General features: G+C 39.2%; 1 protein-coding gene across 1 annotated transcript in view; it reads left to right on the top strand.

Annotated features, from left to right (window-relative positions):
* Positions 1-16,869, top strand: part of COL19A1 (collagen type XIX alpha 1 chain) — a 179,007-nt gene extending 162,138 nt beyond the window's left edge. The window contains exons 41-49 of the mRNA XM_088539915.1: positions 639-683; positions 790-852; positions 1,749-1,784; positions 1,947-1,991; positions 6,463-6,633; positions 7,596-7,662; positions 9,626-9,781; positions 16,219-16,296; positions 16,535-16,869. Of these exons, the coding sequence (XP_088396041.1) occupies positions 639-683; positions 790-852; positions 1,749-1,784; positions 1,947-1,991; positions 6,463-6,633; positions 7,596-7,662; positions 9,626-9,781; positions 16,219-16,296; positions 16,535-16,671 (798 nt within the window). The 3' untranslated portion in view covers positions 16,672-16,869. The remainder of the gene's footprint in view (positions 1-638; positions 684-789; positions 853-1,748; positions 1,785-1,946; positions 1,992-6,462; positions 6,634-7,595; positions 7,663-9,625; positions 9,782-16,218; positions 16,297-16,534) is intronic.
* The last annotated feature ends 4,052 nt before the right edge of the window (positions 16,870-20,921 follow it).

The raw sequence follows: 20,921 nt of genomic DNA, 5'->3' as shown, positions 1-20,921 counted from the left end.
TGAAGTAATAAAACCTTTATTTATATATAAACACCAAAAGTTCCACAGGAATTTAAGGAAAAAATTCTTAACAGTGAGGGTGACAGAGCACTGGAACAGGCTGCCCAGAGAGGTTGTGGAGTCTCCTTCTCTGGAGATCTTCCAAACCCGCTTGGACGCAGTCCTGTGTCACGTGCTCTAGGTGACCCTGCGTGTGCAGGGGGGTTGGACTAGATGATCTCTAGAGGTCCCTTCCAACCTTAAGCATTCTGTGATTCTATGACTCTGTGATTCTAACCTCTTTAAAATATATCAGGATTAGGAAGTACTTGATGATTTTAAATATACAGTGATGAACTCTGATCTGACTATATTTCAGTATTCAAAAATGAAGAGACAAAGAGGTTAAACTAATTTGTTCATGTAAGCTTGAATAACATTGTGTATATGTAAGCTGATTTATATTTATAAACTATGTAAGAAAATATTGTTTCTGTCTTAAAGCATTTGTTAAGCAATGAGTATTTCAATTAAGCACATGTCCTGTGGGTTTTTTTTTGGGGGGGGGGGGGTGTTTTTTGGTTTTTTTTTTTTTTGCTAAGAGAAATTAATATTTTGTTTTCTAGTAATCTTGGATATTTAATATTTTATTTTTGCAGGGAAAGCCTGGATCTCCAGGGTCCCCAGGGATGCCAGGTGAACCTGTAAGACCAAATTTAGAACTTGTCATGATAGTGCACAAATATTTCAAACACTGAATGCAAGGCTTACAGATGCAGATTTGCGTGTCTGTGTGTTCTTCCTTTTAAGGGTGAAAGAGGACCTATAGGAGATATAGGATTCCCTGGACCAGAAGGGCCGCAAGGAAAACCAGTAAGCAGCTATATGCTGAATATATATTTATTGCAAAAATAGACATCTTCATTTGTAATAAATCACAAAAGAAATGAAATTGCATCCTGCTTTTTATTAAGCAAGATTTCATTCTAAGAATGTCTAAAGCTATAGTGCTCCTATCAGTCATAAAATCAAGGGTTCATTTTATATGGAGGCCCAATACTGTGATGTTCTAGCATTTAATATTTCCAAGAAACAGGGTCCTGCTGACATGAAGGAACCCATAACTTTTTTTTTTTTTTTTTAAGGAGATGTTAATCCAGACATTCAACACAGGTCCTAAAAAACAAAGAGTAGGTCAAGCCCACTTACTGCTAAGGCATAGTCTCTGTAACAGCAAGTGTTTTGAGGGAATAGGGGGAATAGGTGTGAATTTCTCCTAAGACACTGAGATCATCTTCAGGTTATATAGGACAAGAAAATTGTCAGCTTACCTTTTACTTTCAGTTACATTCCTGTACCAAAAAAAAAAAAAAAAAAAAAAAAAAGGCAACAGTTTAGGGCTAGTAAAGGAATCTCTTCCATGACTATGCAGTGAGGAGGTGGGACTAGAAAAGGGCATGTCCAGTTCTGTGATTTGCAGAATTTCGGTATAACTTTTTATTTAAAATTGCATGCTCATTAAGGCCGATGTGCATCATGTTGCCAAAGATACATAGTTAAATTTTAGCATGCATGCAGTTCAGTAGGGCTCCAAGTTCTTTTCTTTCACCACTTCAAGAATATTTGTATTTTAATATAATTAACGCACAAACTGCTGACTTAACAACTTCAGGATGTTTATTGATACTGTCACTGAACACCGTTTACTTTTATATTTTTAAAATGCATGTAGACCCATAATTATAATGTGTTTTGTTTTGGTTTTATAGGGAATCAATGGAAAAGATGGATTGCCAGGTCCTCCGGTAGGAAACTAGGAAACATACTTTTGAATGCTAGTACTTTTTATTCTTCACAGATACAACTGTCAATCTTAGGCAGTTGCTGTCAGTTCTGCTAGTAGATGAATATACAACACAGCTTTTTAGAAATGTGTTTAACTTCTTCATTCAAAATCAATTTTTCAGGGTGCTGTGGGGAGACCAGGAGACCGAGGGCCCAAAGGAGAACGTGTAAGTTGCCTGTTTTATTAACTTTTTCCTTTTTCTGAGCATCTAAGCACCTTGTTTGTATGTATTTTATAGGCAAAGCCAGCAAATTAATTTTCTATGAACTTTAGGCAGTCTTTTAGACATTTTAGAGACTCAGTACCAGAGACCACTTTGATTCAAGGAATTCGATTTTAATTGGCTTCTGCATTTAGAGAAAAAAACACTTTTATGGGCTTTCTAACGCCGTTGGCTTGGGCAGTGTAAATTGATCAATAGGATGAAAAGTAGCAGGTAGCTAATTCCATAGTGATGCAGGCAGTCCCTGAAGGAGCAATGAAGCTTTCAACATTTTCCCTAACAACCCTAAGAAGAACTTTGCATCCCACACACATACTCATGTTTTACGTAAAACCAGCTTATTACACTTCTCACCTCTGTGCATAATCTGTGAAAGAAATGCAGGGTCAGACACTGATGAGACACGAGGTTTTAGCCATTATTATAATAATCATCACTTACAGAATTCAACATTTTTCACTGTTCTGTTCCTGCCATTAGGGCCACAAATAAGATTTAAGAACCTTCTCGTTGTACAGCCCACTGTTTTTTGCAGTACATTGCTCAGCCTTGACCTTATCAGTGTTATCTAGCTGAATGTCCTGGAACTAAAACCACAGGGGTGCCACCAGAGGAAGAGGCAGAGCCTATAAACACATGATATATTGAAACATACACTGGCCCCAACTAATGCTGCATCTTCAAGAGACTCAGCCAGGTTTTGGCAACACCGTTTGTAGCTGGCCAAAAGGCAAGCAGAGAATTTAAGAAGTACCTTTGAATGATGTTAGTGGGTTGGGGCTCATTTGCAACTGTCCATCCTTTTGAGCGGGGAGGAAGACATTGAAAAGGATCCTGAGGCAGGCATGGCCTTAGCTTCATCAGAGTAAAACTCGGGGAATCCAGGAAAAAGGAAGAGGGTCTAGTCATTCCAGTCCCATCAGTGAAAGAACTCAGGTGTATACATACAAATCTATATGTACTTATGTGTCCACACAAACCTGTGTGTGGCTAGTGGGTCACAATCTAGCCCTCCCTGTGCCTTTAATAGCACAGCTCTATGTTAAAAAAATTGTTCAGTTTCCAGACATATTTTTGGCTCAAGTGATAATTAGAATCTCTCTCAGCCTTATAAAACAGTAAAGTTATAAATAAACGCAGTGCAGTATCTGAACACAGATTTAAGCAAGCTGCAAGTTATTCCTTACAATTCCAGACAACAGGATAGCTCCTTCTTCACAGAATTTACCTTTTAGTGCAAAGTTAAGTGCAATTAATGAGAGAACACTAGAAAAAAGACTCTACAAATCAGCACAGTAGGCAGAGATCTTGAAATCCAAATGTCCTGTCTTTTTTTTGTACATCATGGCGAAAAATAAAGAGAAATTTGGAGGAAGATAGTGACCTACTTTTAGGAATTATTACAAGGAGCTTCTTCCAAAGACAAGGGAAACACTGGGGGTGGTTCAAAAATGCTTTTATGAAAAGTGACTGTATTATTTGATCTGCCTCCTACACATTGGCAGCCTGAGAAATGAGAATCATTTAGAAGAAAAACAAATCCAGGATCGGCTTCACACTGCCATGTTTTTTCCTATAAATCTTAAATTTATGGAAACCTTTTTGATTCTTCTGCCTCTTCCATCAGAATATCCCTTTTCTAGTTCCTTCCATGTGCATGCATTCCTTTTTCCCACTCTTTTGTATTCTTGAAAATTTGAGAAACTGAAACAAGAATTGCAGGCGTGTTTTGGGTATCTTCTCTTTTTTCTACTAAATAGCTAACGTAGCGGTGTGTGTGCAGGCAGTCATTCATATTTACAGTTTTGCCCAGCTCTAAATATTCATGTCTGGAAAATAAAACTGGAAATCAGGTGTATGCAGTATTGGAGAATAGTTCTTTTTAAAGAAACATAAGATATTTGTAAGATTGTAAGATGAATATCTTACATATATGTAATCACATAGAGATTGTTTTCATGACACTGACTTCTCTGGATATGTGTCAGTAGTTTTGACAGGTTAAAAAGTATATGTGGGACAATGAGATTTCAGATTTTTACAGTGTTCATTTTCTTTTTTTTTCTCCCTGTTTTTTTTTTTTTTTTTTTTTTTTATCCTCGTGGAAGGGTTGCCAGAGTTCACTGCCTCTCCTCTCTTACTGAGAGCAATTTAAACTCCAGTCAGGAATGCATTATGATTTTAGTTAATCCAATAAAACATCACAAGTCACAGCAGTCTTTGTCGTGAAGCATAATTATAGCCAATAATAAGCTCTAACTCACTGGAAATCAAAGAGATTTGGAGGACAAATGAGTGATAAAATTGTGTGCAACCTCCTACATGCATCCTTACGTTCCTCTGACTCGTTTAATCTTTATGTATCATATAAATATGATTTTAGACTATAGCTACAGTTTTACTGTGTTATTTGTTAATAGGGTTTCAAATCTGAGTACAGTTTACCAGTACTTGTCATAAGATTGAATGTAATTCAATTTATTTACCTCTCAAAGGTGTATGCTGAGGATTACTCCAGTAAAGATGTGATCCATTCTTGGTGTTGTCTGCTCCTTATGGTGGAATTTAACATTAGCTTAAGTCATGCAGCAAGGGCAGTCAGTGATCCTTAAGAACCATCAACTTATCATCAGCAGTCTGAATGCAAGAACAGCTATAGTTCAGCAAACTAATAGCTTCATGAATTAAGTACTTCTCACAAATAAAACAAATCAAGTCATATCTAAGCCCATGTTGGCAGCTGCTTCTGGCCATAACACTGACCTTTAATTTATTTGGTGTGCAAGGAATTCACTCGTTACAAATGGGTTTGCATATCTGCTGGTTTTGTTTGGTTGGTTGGTTTGGTTTGGTTTGTTTTCCCACGAGCTGAAATTGTAGAACAGGCAAAATGCAGAAGTACATATTTCACCATGTTCATTTTTATTCTGAAGGTCAAAAATGCCTGTTCAGAAATCCTATATTTTTCTCTTATTCATACCTGTTACACTGATTCTTTATATTTTTTGCATGACTTTAACTTGGAAATTGTGTTCTTGTACACTCTTTGATTACCTTATCAGTTACATTCTAACTGAAAAGTGTGCAATCTGTTTGTTTTTCTGTTTCCTAGAGGAGTGACCAAAATATAGGCTACATAGTATATAGTATAATGCAGGCAGATAAAACCTACAGTTTTATCTAGCTTTCTGCAGCATTATATTAGGAACACAGAGAATACTGGGCAGATTGCTAAGGAAGCACCCCTTTGGGCTCTGCTTTTTATGTGCCTGCAGCTTCCTATTTATCAAACTGCGGTTTTTCATTGAAGCTTCAGTCCTTTTTTCACTATCATTCCAATGTTTCTTTCACTCTTTTTTTATCTGCATTGTGTCTTTCTCCCATGGGTTTCAACCTATCCAGCCTTCTCCTTTTATGCCCCACTGTAAAACTTTCATAACCTTTGTGAGACAAACTATGGATAAAGCATCAGACTATTGTTTTAAGACATGGGCAATCTAAACTCACCTCTTTTTTACTGCGTGACATTGGTTTGAATCCAGAGAGGAGTTTTACGTGGCTCCTGGAAAGGACTCCACACCTCTGCCAGCTAAGCACCCGCGGTCACACATGCTCTTTCTCTAATCTTATGAATTTGAACTGGTTTTACTTTGAGGTTACCGCTCCCTAGAGCTGCTTGTTGGTCAAACCTGTCTCTTGAAAAGTGAGATGAGTTTGGATGACTTTAGATTGAAGGGGGAACAGAATTTCATCCAGGATCTTTCATCCGTAGAGGCTGGCCTGACCACTGGGGCATCATATGAGTAGCGAGCAGCAACCCTCTTACATGTTGAGTGAGAATGGACAGACTGCGCTTTTTTTATAGAGCTTTTTTCATCAGATCTAACAAATTGCAATTTTAAAAGTGAATAGAAAAGAACCTATCTGAAGGTAGCAGTTGAGATGGATATGAAGTTGTCAAGTGTTTCAAGGCATTAGGGTGTGCAAAAACAAAATATTAGACAACTAGGGGATTTATTTTTAAAAATACTAAAAAAAAAAAAAATGCTTAAATGAGTTTGAGCAACTAATTCTACCCATCTTGTCTTTGACATTTCTAGCTCATTTTTATTGATCAACACTATAAACTTTGTGCACCCCAATTCTGTACTTGAAAAGTAGTTTATAGAGTCATGGTATTTTTTGTTAACTGAGTTCAACATTAAAAGTGCAAGAAGTGCAAAAAAAATAATACCCACTGTTTCTTCAAAGATAGTATCAGCCTGTAAAATCAGCTTCATTACATAACTTATTTGCGTAAGAAATGCCTATTTCTGAGCAGGGAAGAAGTTTCTCTGACATTCCTGGGTGATGTTTCATTCTTGGTTTGTTCAACTGTATGCAGTAATTCTGTTTATGCTTTTGTTTTGCACAGGGAGATCAGGGTATTCCAGGAGACAAAGGTCCACAAGGTGAAAGAGGAAAACCTGGCCCATCAGGTGAAAAGGGGGCTATGGGTCCTATTGGGCCACCAGGAGACAGAGGCCATCCAGGTTCACCTGGTCATCAAGGTCCCCCAGGTTCACCAGGACTCCCAGGTTTTCTGGTAAGAAAATGAAAATTCTGAGTTATTGCTTGTGAAGCCAGTAATCATGAAGGTAGCATATGCTGAGCAGTGAAAACTCAACCAAACAGTGGAAGAGTCTCATAAAAACTAAAATTTCTCTTCAGTTGTCAGATGTGGAAAAATTCTACACAGAAGATCAAGCAGTTCTTTTAAATTTTGCTTTTTGCTATGTGAGAGTTACTTTCAGAGCAGTTGTTAGGTAATACTTAACTTGTTTAATTCCTTACAAATCAACAGCTAGCTATTCAATGCAATTAATTTTGCAAAATTTTCATAATTTAATAGCTAAATTATAAATGTTTGCAAATGAGAAGAAATACAGGCAAGCAAACATATTCCTCAATAAAAGAGAAATTACCACTCTACTTATTGTAGTAAATACCTTGATTTGTCTCCACAAGCACACACACACACATATGTGTTGTGGTCTTTATTTTTTAACTAATGACCTAAGTAATAACCTTCAATCTTACAGGATAAAGCTCTAAAAAGTTTTTCTAATGTGAGTTATTTGGTACTTTGATACAGTATTATTTACCCTTGCTGTGTGTCAAAGCAGGTATTCCTTTATGGAGGTGAGAAGTTGGTGGATGTTACATAAAGGGCAAGTAAATCATAGTAGTATGACCGGACATCCTTAGATAGTCTTATGACCAAGCAATATTAGTAATTTCTCAGCGTATAATATATGCTGATCACCCTGGCAGTTGAGAGTGCTTCTGTATGGTATTCAAGACCTTCCTAATATTATAATAAATTTGGAATAAAAAGGCCTTTTCGGTTAAGTAAATAAGTCAAATATTTTGGAATATTTTATTTTTGGTGAACCCTTTAGATGCTTAGTGCTAATCTTATGATCTTTGGATTATAAACATGCACTGAGTATTTTTTTCCTTACTGGTAAATAACTAATATACAGCACCTTTTGGTTTCCTCATCAGGTTGATGCAGTTTCAACTGAAGAAATAAAAAAATATATCAAACAGGAGGTTCTTAAGGTTTTCGAAGGTAAGAAAAATTTACAACTGAATCTAAATCTTAAACTGTTCTAAATGTTTTCATTTCCCTACAGTCTTTGTATACATTTCTAACATTTTTTATGCCATTTGCATAGTACTTGAACAGCTGCCTTGTTGCTATATTTATCAGTTAATTGATGATGTTTAGAACTATTTAATGTAATTCAAACAAGTAAATGTTATTGTAAATTACAAATAATTCTTTGTATAATTATAAATTGAAATATCTGTTATCCAGACTATTTCCTCTGAAAAGGGTTAGAATTAAAAGATAATTTGCTTCAAATGGTATCAAATATGGATATTTATCATTGTAGATACATATTCATTTATATAATTTAGAATAAGAATTAAAATGTGTAAGCTGAGCTAAAATGCAAAGCAGATGATCGCTCAGATGTAAATTGGTATAAGTAACTGGCCTGTTATCAGTTTTAGTTCCAGCAAGTTCAGATCTTTACTTATCCTTTGCTTTTATTAAGAAGAGGTTCACATATAAATCACACTTTCTGTTAAGATATACTAGCTTCTCTTTCAATGTTTAATTAAAAGCAACTTCACAATCAGCAATGTCATTTATTCTTAGTACTTCTTTTCCCCAGTGAGTAAAACAACTGCCTTTAAACATTCCATGATTGCTAGCCGTGTCCTTCTAAATGGGTCTGTGTGGGGAGATGTATTTTCAAATGAGTCAGCATTGTGGTGGAAAGGGACTGAAGCTAAACAAGCACTGCACTTACTGCAAAAAAGGTAACCTGCACAGTGAGCTACATTAGGACAAGCTATAACACCTCTCTGCTCAGCACTGGTGAGGCCACATCTGGAACACTGTGTCCAGGTTTGGGCCCCCGATGCAAGAGAAATGAGGAGAAACTTGAGAGGATAGCAAAGAACCTCCAAGGGGGTCCGAGGTCTAGAGCACATGAGCCACAAGGAGAGGGTAAGAAAGAACTGGGTTTGTTTAGGGGAATTAAGAGGAAGGTAAAGGGTGGTCTGGCCTACACTACTTGAGGGGTAGTTACAAAGATAGCAGAGCCGAACTCTTCTTTTTTAGTGCCATGAGATACAACAAAGTGTAATGACCACAAATTACAGCATGGGAGGGTCAGATTGCACTTCTGCAAAAACTTTTTCTAATCAAAAATTAGGAAAAAATAGGAGATTTGTGCAACATGAGAAAAGGTTACCCAGAAAAATTGTGGGTTTTCAAGATTTGGCCAAACTAATCTATGTTGACCTGATCTGGGGTTGATCAGTGCACTCCAGCGCACGCAGGAGACTAGACCCGATTAGCTCCAGAGATCTCTTCCCGCCGGCATTGCTGTGATTCTGTTCTGCAGGGCAAGCTTTTTTCCACGTACTCAGATTCATACATGTTAGGTTTGCTCCTCTTGAGCAAATCATACTGTCATCAAGCAAGAGAATATGTAATAGAGGTTAGCGTTGAAAGCAAGGTCACTCTAAATATTAGTCATAAGGACAAACATAGGCATCCTTCTTGAATCCCTTACATTCATGAAATTACTAAGTTGTTTCAAATAAATGATCTAATAAACAGTTGCTTTTAGATTTCAATCCGTGCTTTCCTCTCAGAGCAGGAAAATTGGGAACCATTAAGACACTGAGAACTTACTAAAATGGACATAATAGAAACATCTAATTATTTTGGTCACTTAGCAGGTGACCATTTCAATGAAAGAAGAACTTGACAGCCCTCAGTTATGTAGGTCTAAACTGCTGTGTGTTTTCAACAGATAGCTGTATTGATTAGGCATGAAAGGGAAATACACAACTGGCATAAAGACAACATCAGCAAAATACTCTTTTTCAGAGCTTATTTACTGTGTGGGGAGGACTTATCATCAATACAATCAGTTTCTGCAACTTTGCTGGCCAAGCCTGTGTTTCCAATACACTTATCTCCTTTTTTCTTCTGTCCTTTGCTAATGAAGAGAGGATGGCTCAGTTTGTATCCCAGCTGAAGCTGCCTGCAGCACTGCTTGCTTCCCAAGCTCATGGGAAACCAGGGCCACCAGGAAAAGATGGTTTACCAGGACCTCCAGGAAAAGATGGCTTACCGGGGACACCAGGAGAACGTGGACTTCAAGGTAGGAATTCCAAAAAAATGCTTTTAAGAATTGTATCTTGAAATATTTGTACACCTGCTAATAATCATTAAATGAGACAGGACTACATACCTAGCTTCCTAATGATTAACTTTTAAAACTATACTTATATTTTCTCCAGACTAGAGCTACATATTAACCTGTAGTAAATGTGTGGATTTTACTGCTTAAAAAATCCTAATCAGTGCTTTTTATTCTAATAAATGATAAAATACTGACAGATATCTAAAGCTGACAGATATCTAAACCTACTGTAGCAATTATTTTCTCTAAAATACTATAACAAGGAAGAAAAGCTATGCCAGAATTTTAATGTAGCTATTTACATCCTGATTCACATTAAAAGGACCATCTTACCTAAGAAACAAATTTTGATCTCCAAGGCTGAGCATTTTCAGCTCTGATCCTGAGTTTTGAGGAGGAAAGATTAAAGGCAAATATTGCTCTTCAGAAGCAATGAGAACTGAAATACTACAGCATGAATCCTTCTTAGAGTGAAATAATCTATTTTCACAAATCAACTTCAGAGTAATCAGCTTTTCACTGTATCCCAAATTGTAATTTATACATTGCGGTGCATTCAGGCATTGGAGGATTCTCGTTCCACTGAACTATCCTTCATTGCGAAATTAGTCTCAAGGAATCCAAGGTGATTATGGCTGTGTTCTCCTGCAGATTCAGCCAGTGCGAGGAAGGGGAGAGCAGAATGAAGGAAAAATAATATAGAGAATAATAATGTTTTGTGGGTAATATGTAATTTGCAGTTTATCTGTAGGTAGTTCTTTATTATTATCTTTTGTTAGTTTGGTCTGCTCTGGAGTCAGAGCAAGTCAGACTGGAATGAAGAACATGAAAGCAAAACTGAAGATGTGTGGATCCTAAAGCTATCAGAAGAAAAAAAGACTTATTAACAATGATAAGAGCAAACCCTTGACAGAAGCTTGAAAAAATGTGATGAGCTCAGAATAAGAAGAACAAACAAGAATAAAGGATCAAGGAAAACAGTATAAGACTTAAGAGTCTTACAACACTGACTTCTTCATTATCTAAGTACTCAGATCACTGTCAACAGTTACCTTTAATGTCAGTGCCAGATTGTTCAATGATTATGTATGTGGTGGATAGTCTCAGCTTCTGGGAAGTAGCACGTTGTACCAGGCTTCATTTCCAGCTAGTGAGCATTGAGAGTGAAGATGATAGCTATGCTTGAAAACAAATAAAGCTGCTTTTTCATGCCTTATGCTTAAGTAAAAGTAGTGCCCCATGTACACAGGATTTCCATTTATTTTACCAATATGCCCAATGCTGTTTTGGGGTTAGTAAGAGTTAAGCAAAGTGAGAGGCATTTACTTCTCTGATATATCAGAAGACATATAAAGTTATACTGCAAAAGAAAGAAAGCCAAAATTTTGTCTCGCCTCCTTATTACACTGTGCATAAAAATGCTACCCTGAGAGAAGCACGCTTACAAATACGCTTCGTGCCTTTCGCTGCTGTGCCTGTCCATGTTATTGTTTTGTGCCAACAGTGAAATGAAATTCCTATCTCCGAGCAGATTGAGAAGTATCCATGCGTATTTCAGTCTCTTCTCGGCCATAAGAGATGGGGCAGGCAGGAGGTGTTGGAGAAGCATGTGATCCGCGTGTGCATCCCAGGGCAGCAGGGCAGCATGGCCTCGGCACGTGTGCCCGGCCCAGCGAGGAGGCATGGCATGGTCGTGCACAGAGGTGGGGTGCCAGAGAGATAATATGCATCCGACGGCTGAAAAACATGGTGTAGGAATGGGGGAACATGAAGTACGCAAGTACTGACTGACAGTTACTCATTTCAGTAATTCTCGCTTGGTTGCAACCCAGATTGCCCGCTCCAGGTATTTAATAGGATAGTGCTGTGTGCAATAATATGCATCAGGGCTGTGATTCAGTGTCTGTTTTAGTCATTTGCAGGTCCCAAACAGTCAGTAAAAAGTAGATATTTTTGAAGAGTAAATCATAGGGCCTGTAAGGACACTGGTCAATCAGGTGGCTGCTCCTGCCTGCTGAGCAGGCCTTTATTTAAGGAATTCTTAAACTACTTGGAGTAGAGTTGTCATTTCTAATGAATTACAGAATTGTTGCCTGATGTCTGTGAGTAAGGCTGGTCACAGTATGGCACAGAGCTTTAAGTACAAATAACTTAGATTTTTTATAATTGTCTCAGAAAAAAAAATGAAAACAAAACAAAAAAAAAACAGAGTTGCAACATGAATGATGAAATATGCATTTGGCAATAAAACAGACTTTATATAAGAATAATTGAAATATTTATGTATATACCTCCTCATTGAAAAAAGACCATATCAGCTACAGGAAGCTGATTCTGTGAGGCAAAGTTTTCACTGAGAGGTACAACATCCGTTTTAGGAGTTTAAGGAAGAGGAACTTCTTTACTATGTATCTATATTCTGAAGGATGCTAGTGCCTTGTAGACAAACAAGAAATTTATTCAAGCATTCTATTGACATGTTTCGCCAATGTCATCCATTTTGCAGACAGTCAGTCAGATTCTGTCATTTGTTAGAGAAATTAGCTCAATTTGATTTGATTATATTTTTAAATATAAAATAGAAAGTGAGTTTTGGCACACTAGTTCAAATTCACATTGGGGCAATTTTGGAAATGAGAGATGCATATTATCTTTTGCATTAGTATGACCTTTGTTTTTTGTTATAAAGAAGGGTTCATCTTAGTTAAACTTCACTGTTTCTATCATATTAAGGAAACAGGAGATTTTTATCGCTCCTCATGATTCATGGTAGCCCCAAGGAATCAAACATCCCAGCTCAGGAAAGAAAAATACTATGTGATGAATAGTGAAAATTCCATATCTTTTTTGCTGAACTCTGCTTTAAAATTTGTATCTCTTACTAATTTGTGTCATGGGAGTATCTAGAGGCCCTGGTTGACATCAAACGTCCTCCTGTAGTGGACACTGACCAGGCATAGTCACTTTTTACTTGTGAAATAGCTGCAGAGTTTTAAAGTTTTACCTCCCCTAAACTGTCCCACTCTTGTGGATGTGAACTCAGCTTGTTTTCAGTCTGCTTTGAAAACCAGTCACTGCCTTGCCGTGGAGAGGGCAGTGGTGTACATGCAGAATGTGCCCTGGAAGCTGGATGAGAAGGGCTTGCTCTCAGCACCGTTGCTGTTGCTTTGCAGTGTTGGCCTTTGAAGAATGCACACTGTTGCACACTAAGATACCGTGGATGCTTTGGAGTTATTGCTCTCTGTCGTGTTGGTGTGTTTGCCTCACATTTCGATTGAAAGAAGCTCAGGTTTCTCCGAACACTGCCGTGCTTGTTTCAGCTGTCGTGTTCTCCATGCAGCTGGAAGAGGGTCTCAGGGATGTAGATGGAGTTCTCTCTGGAGCTGCTTAAATGAGATAACTGTTTCTATCCCTCCAGAACTTACAGATATCAAATTGTGTCATTTCCAAGTAAAGCTCAGGCTGTTGCAATAGCAATGTGTCTGACAGACTGTAATATTTGTGGTCCTGGTAGATAGCAGCAAACTATAAGCTACATTTTAGCTATCACCAGTCCATGAATATAAGAAGAGTGCTTATGTTCTGTTCAAATGCATGCTTGCTACATACTACTACCAAGTGTTTACCATACTGCCCACATTGGGTACGTTTACATACAGCAACTTTTGGGATGCAGGAATGACAATCAAACCTCTGGAACCCAAGTGCAAGGCTTTGCTAAAGCAGTTGCTTTTGGGAACCTCTTACTGGGTTGTGATTCTACCAGTAGAAATATAAAACATCTGCCTTTCTTTCTTGGTTAAAGCCAATATATCAAGACCTTATTCAGGTATATGATAATACTTTACTTTGACTGCATATGAAGTTGTCACTTTGAGCCCAGACAGAAGGTAATAGACTTCCTCTGGAATCATGCGACCTGAGCAAAATATACCTCATTGAAAATCAAATATTTTACTGCCAGAATCACTTATTGCATTGTTTACATTGTTTACTCATGTAAAGTAGCCTGGTTACTTAAATGCTTATTCTCTGTTAAATAAAGCCTTAGTTTTAGAACAAGATACCTGGGAAATTTTGTATGAAACTTTAGTGTCAACAAAACTTTCTTTGCCACTATGTACAAACTACACCTTTGTATATGTATTCAGATAACAGCTGCTAGTTGCTTACTCAATCCTTGTTCAAACGTTTCTATAGGCAGGCTGCTGGTTGTACTATTGTCTCTTTTTTTTTTTTTTTTTTTTTTGGTCTTTAATGTCTTAAATTCCAGTGATGTTTACAGAATCTTTCAGTCTATCTTAGTCCATTTTCAGCTCTGTTATGTCAGCTATCTGCAGTAATGCTATGGTGGAGATTGTGAATGCGATATATCGTAAATGTGATTTCTCTCTTTTCCTCATAACTAAAGAAATGAAAAAATTAGTGGCAGCACTACTTTGTAAAATTAGGATTAACTGCGTTTGTAGTGAGAAATGTACTGTAACTGCCTATTGTAAATTAAGAAACATAGAGATGTGTAATAAATAGGAAATGTAATAGACTCTGTGGTTGTGTGATTGAGCTTCTCAAACAGTGACAACTACTATGGTTTATGCAAGATTTTCAGAGCCAGACAGCTTTGATATAGAGTTATAAATTTTGCCATGGTCACTGAAGAGAAAAGGAGGCTCCCAGTGAGCACCAACCCCTCGCTAGTCCCTTTGTGTGCTTGTGAGCCTTGCACAAAGCTGTTCACCTCAACGTGGTTGCCAGAGTGCATGACCTTTTGAACAGTTGATTTCCTTTGCCTGTGTGATGCATGTCCCTCTGCACGTCTTGTCTCCCGCTTTGCCTGTACATCTTCCACTGTCATTTCTTTGTTGGGGTATTGGGAGAAGACAGTACAGTAACTGGTGCTCAGCTTTGAATTCCAGGATGATCAATAGTAGAAATTCTACAGAAACGTATGATAAGCTTGTGTTTAACAGAAAGTCTGAATACCTTGTGTACCATTCCTGTTAGGTTTTGCCTCTTGCAACCCCAAAGTGGTGCCAACAGGGCTTATAACAGCTTCTTCCTTGAACGTTGATGCCGCGGGCTGAAGGGCACTGGCAAGACAGCCTTTGCCAGTCACCTGCCGGTGCCTTTTCTTCCTCATGAGGCATAAGCTGCATGTTTAGCAGCGTGCGGACCGGTTAACTGGGTCTCTTTACTCTTAAATTAAAATGAGTCATGGCTTTCTCCCAAGAGAAAGTTTCTTGTACAGCATACTGACACTGCTGGCACTGCCATACACTGGTGCCTGAAGCAGAACAAATTCAACAAATGCAACTATAAGCTGGCAAATTGATCAGCAGAATGTCACCTTACGTGTCAATAGGTGAGGCGATGAGGAGGGGAGATGGGAAGGTTTTCTCATAAACTTTTTAAAATAAGGGGCTAAGGCACATGTCACAGTTGTTCCTTTCAAAATGCCTGAAAATCCTTTCATTCTCCCTCCTATATGAATTATTTTTTAAGTTGTTTAAGTAAAAAAGCTATATCTTTTTAGATTTTTAACCTGAAATAGTAATATCCTGATACCCGTGAGTTCTCTACTCTCAGGCATCCCAAATGTTTCCAACTAAGAAAGACATAGCCAGAGTTTAAGAAAAAAGAATCACGTAGTTTGGGTGTGCGTTGCAGCACCTAAGAGGGTGGAAGCTAATTTTCTTTTATACAGAGCTATGATCTGTGATGAAAATGGTCACGAACATTCAAAATAAAAGTAGCAATCACACCATATGGACAATATCTCCATACTTGGGCCAAAGTAGGCTTTGCATGAAGGAACTCGTAGCCTGTTAGCTGGAGGGAGCATCAATCTGATTTATATATGGTGGAATAAGTGGAATATCTAAGTATAAAGCTTCCAGCCCAAGAAGTTTAAGGTTGAAATGATGCATGCATAAAGATTTACATGTCATAGCGAGGGTGAAGTCTTTCTCATTTTTTGGGCTATGCCCATGAGAAAGTCTGAGGGCCATGGGTGGTTGTGCTTTTGTGACTATGGCCAGTGAAATGTGTGGGCAGATGCCAGAGAGCTTTGGGGCTGGGGCTTTATATCAGCCCCCCAAACATGTGAATGCACACCAAATTATTTATTAGGAAGATAACTTAAAATCTTTGGGAAAAGTAAGCCTAGTAAATCTAGCAAGAGTCCTTTGCTGGAGGATGCAGCAGTTACTGCTAGAAATCCTCATATTTTCCAGAGGAACATATAAACGTAATATTACCAGTTGTATTTTTTTATCAGAAAAAAAAAACAGGGGGGATGCATCTGTTTTCATATTTGCATTTGTGAATAAGATAGACAGTAGATTACTGTTTATCATAAGAGGACACTCTTATTTTCCTATCTTTATTCTGTGTAGGTTATAGAGGACAGAAAGGGGAGAGAGGTGAGCCTGGAATTGGACTGCCTGGTAATCCTGGACCACCTGGCCCTTCAGGTACAAGTCTCCAGATTTCTTTACGTTATCGTTACTCATGAACTAACACTCTTCTCTCCTCGTTCTCATGCCAGCTTTGCCTCCGTGTGTGTCCTCGCGATTTTTGCTGTCGCGTGAGGTTGGACTTTCCCGCCTGCTTGCAGCCTCGCTGGGGTGCAGCTCACTTTCAGGGATGCAATGCAGGACGAGGTGCGTGCTCTGGCCGGGGCTCTGTTAACTGCTGGATTTGTTTCACCAGCTACTGGCCTGCCAGGCCCCGCAGGAGCTCCTGGATCACCCGGACCGCAAGGGCCACCCGGACCTCATGGAAGATGCAATCCAGCAGATTGCTATTACCACGTGTCACAGACTCGGTCACGCACCAGTGGGAAATAAAAACCTCTCCCGGAGACACTTGGGTTCACAGCCACTTTTCACTTCTCTTAATAATTTAATTTAATCTTCGAATACTTGGTGCATATTTTTCCCCCAGACACTGCAGAGTATCCAGATAATTTATAAGGCACAGAACTGAGCCTTTTGTGTGCTACTTGCAGTGTCATAATTATGAAATGATGCCATTTATTTTCCAGAGTGCATTCCATGTGTTGTGTTATTTCTCATATTTATTTTGCTTAGAGGAGAAAATAGGCCCAAATAATTTCGTAGGCTTCTTTCTTCAAACAGAAAATATTTTATTATAATTTATGACAGTCTGTATGCCTCAGTATGTAAGCTGGATCTATTTTTCATGCTAGTGGTGAAGTTCGAATGGATAAAATGCAGTTGTGAGGTTTTTCAAAGCGTATCCACTAGCAGCGCATGTCGGCTCCTGGCCGGAGTGCTGGGAACTCTGCTCAGACTAAACATTGCTCTCCCTCGAGGATGCTCCAGCAGCCCTTTCTGGAGCAGGTCTGTCCCGCACCATGAACACTTCCCATCGTTTCAGCAATTTCCGGGGTGCGAACGAAACAAAGGTAGATACGTGCTCTCTGTCCTTTCCCATGGAATGTTTTGATTCAAGGTGACTGGAAATTCACCATGTGCCACCCCAAGAAACATTTCTTTTGATCAAGTGTTATTCCAACAGAGCTTGTATGATTGTTTAGCCATGGCGACACCATTACTATTACTCTATTTAGTCTGGATGCTTTAGATGCTAAATTCCTGGTTACCGGTGGTGTTATTCTGAACTGACAACTGGCACCTCTTCAAACAGCTAATGAGTTTAAGCAAGTGCATTAGCATTGCCTGGAACCAAGGTGATGCCAGAGCCTCTATAGCCCAGTCCTGAGGAGCTTGGGCAGCACAACAGAAGTTGCCAGTGCGGTGCAGAGACAGCAGCAATAACCCACGGGCCTGCACGAAGCTCCACAGCTCGACGTACACAACCAGCAGCGAGGGCTCTGCCCAGTCTGTAGGGAGTTAGCTTTTCTTTCCCGCTTTGGGACTCTAAGTGGCAGTGGTGACTGCTGTGCTTGAATGGTGAAAAAACAAATTTACCTGCCACCTGATTTTTACTCAAAAGCAGTAACAACTGGAGGTGGGAGCCTTTAAAATCACGTAGGTATTTGCTCTGAACAGAGTTCCCTACACTCACGCCCGGCCCAGAGGAGTCCATACTGGGGCAGTGGGATAGCCGGGAGCGCATGGAAGCTTCGGGGCGCTCCTAACCCCATGAGGAGCCTCTCCGAGGGCACGTGCACAGAGTATCCCCAGCACCATGGCCCGCAAGGCGGCTCCAGCCAGGAAGGTGCCGAGCATCAGAGCAGCGCTGAGGCAAAGGCCAAGGCCGCGTCTGCCCCGATGGAGACGGACAGTGGAGACGCCCTCATGAGGGGCGAGCGGTGCCGGCCATGTGGTGAGCGAGCTGCTGGCCAGGCGTGTGGCACGGACGTTGCCAAGGGATTTATTTCTACTTCTCTAGTGATTCCAATCTCTGTCAAAGCTGAATATTTTTTTACTTTGTAACTTAATTTTGACCTATGTTTTGCGTGCTGATCTCCCCAAGGGTGCTGTCTCTCACAGAGCAATGCGGCGCGAGTGGAGGGCTCGCGTGCAGCCTCCGGCCCGCGGCAGCGCGGCAGGAGTTGCTCTGGGTTAGCGCTATGTGTATATTTTGGGGCTGTGGGCTAGTTGGGACTGAGCGTTTGTTACTTGCCTGATCAATTTCTGTATGCCGATTTACTTGAATTTGTCAGCGAGTAGAACACTTTTTTTTTTGTACTTCGAGAAATTTATTTTTTCATCTATGTTTCCTACAGATGCCTTTTTCTTTTTTTCTTCTTTAGGCGCAAATCTAAAAGTCTTTAAATTTATTAGAACACTGAATTTATTTGCAGGTGACTTTAGTAGTTATCTTGTTTCGTTATATCTTATTTTGCATTAAGCCCAATTTAATTTTCTCATGTGAGAAAAAAGGGCATTTTGTTACACAGGGTATCATGATACCTTTTTTAAAGATGCCAAGTTCCTCACTCGGGTAGGAGAGGACTGAACCCAGGTAGCTTCGCCTGCCCATGGGTTGTTGAACGCCGAACGCAGTTTGGAACGTGCGTCTTTCTGCCTATTTTTCAGGTTTGGTCCCTGAAATTTGTTTGCAGTTTCAGACTGATGCTCTCTTGGGTTTTGTGATGATCTTTTTCATTATTTTTGTTGAGGGGGGTAATCTGTTTTGCAATTTATCTGTTTTGTGTCTGGTTTATCCAGTATGTGCTATAGTAAATACTACAAGGAATTAAATGCAGAGGATTTTTTTTTTTCTGCTAGCACAAGTTATTTTTAGTTAGAGCAAAGCATACAATGGACATCTCTTTGACAACATGCTGCCCACCTTTTATAAGGTTTTCTAAGCTTTGTTCTATGTCTAGATCAGGCAGCTGCATTTTAGTTTCTCTGTCACCTGCTGAGAAAGTGTTGGGACTTTCTTTAAGTTGTAGCTCTGTGCAGAACTGCTCCGCTTGCTAAAGGGAGGAGTGAGGCTGCAGCAGCGCCGCAGTGGAGCCGTTTTCCCAAGGCTGCAGCTCCCCTTCTGTCACCCACACAGTGGAGCTGGTCCCTCCTTTCGGTGCCGCCCGTGGGGCAGTGTGTCCGCATTTCTTGAGTCAAATACCCTTTTCTAAAATCTCTCTCTCTTTTTTTTTTTTTTAAATGGTGGTGTTTGTAAAAAATACTGCCTTTTTTCAATAACTGTTTTGAGGTAATACCGCTTAGATTTTGCGTGTTGTATATATAAATGATATAGAAAAATAGGCAGGAACAGAACATATCACTGGCAGACATCATCTATGTCCACTGTAATGATACTTGTCTCTAGGGGAGCAGCGAGTCTGCTAAGGGAAATAAAAAATAAAATAGTCAACACCACAAAACCAAGAAGCAGTGCAACCTTCTTGTTAGCATTTTCAGACCTAATATTTTTGTATTGTGAGATTTGGTTTCAATGCTAGAATAAGCACTGTGAAACAGAAACACGACTGACTGCATCATCATCAACCCTCCCTGCAGGTTTCATGATTGTCTGTTTTGACAAATGTGAGATACGCACCACTTTGTCTGGCCAATGTTTCAAATTCTTGGCTAAGCACATAAAATATTTTGGCACTTCAGATTTTTCACAGTGGTGAAATACTCCTTTTCATGTCAGTCTACACTCAAATTTTGTATTCTTTTTTATGTCATGTTTACATAAAAGTTGTATGAAAACCCCACCAGCTAAATTAGTGCTTTATATACTTGTTTCTCCAAATATACAGTGGTAAAACCAGCCACTGACCTGTAATTTTACCAACTGAGTAAAAGATCACTGCTCTATCTTAAAATGTTCACACATGAGGAGTATCTCAGGAAATAAAACAGTGCTGGTATTTTTTTATTATTATTATTATTGTGTGTTTGTTAGATTCTGGATTTGTTAAGGCACCTATATTTACCTTGGAAATGTGTAAAAAGTCCATTAAAACTAAGCTATGCTGGATGGATTTTTAGATCCAGCTGCACACATATTGCTTGACGTAGGTCATGGAGAACAAGCTTAACTGTGACCTTAACTGTTGTTTAAGTGGAAACACGAGCTTCGTAATACCTTAAGAAAATGTGGTTTTCAAATATGAATTGCTAACAAATGTTATATAATCTAGACCAAAATAAGCTCTCAGCTAAAGAGAATGTAATCTACATGTATTTTTAGTTTTATCTCCAAGTCTGCTGTCCTAAGAACATGAATGCATTTAATTATTTACTGAATTCCCAGTGTAAATGTATTCCATCTCCAGTTAACGTATTCGAAGGATTTTCAATGCCATACCTTTTTATTGCTTTCTTTTTTTTCAATGTCTGAGGGACATGCAGCTGACACTGTTTTAATCACAGTACTTGCATACTGATTATGACTTCTTTCCTTATTTTTTTTCGGTTTGCGACATTTGAGGTTCAATTCACTGGCTACCTATTAAGTGGATAAGCAGGCGTGCTGGGTATATCACCTGGGGGCCCTTTGCAGGTGGATTGCAGGCAGACACAGCAGCGTCTGTGCTTCCCGGCCATGCAAAAGGAGGGAGGTTCTGTCAGAAACAACCACCTTCCTTTCTCCTGTTTCAAGTCCCGAGGCCACCAGCGCAGGGAAGGAGCACAGGGGCACAGGCTGA

Source organism: Tinamus guttatus, unplaced genomic scaffold (genome assembly GCF_059628265.1).
Source record: "Tinamus guttatus ecotype Peru unplaced genomic scaffold, ASM5962826v1 Tinamus_guttatus_pri_ptg000051l, whole genome shotgun sequence".
Taxonomy (NCBI): Eukaryota; Metazoa; Chordata; class Aves; order Tinamiformes; family Tinamidae; genus Tinamus; species Tinamus guttatus.
This window is presented reverse-complemented; position numbering and strand designations above follow the sequence as displayed.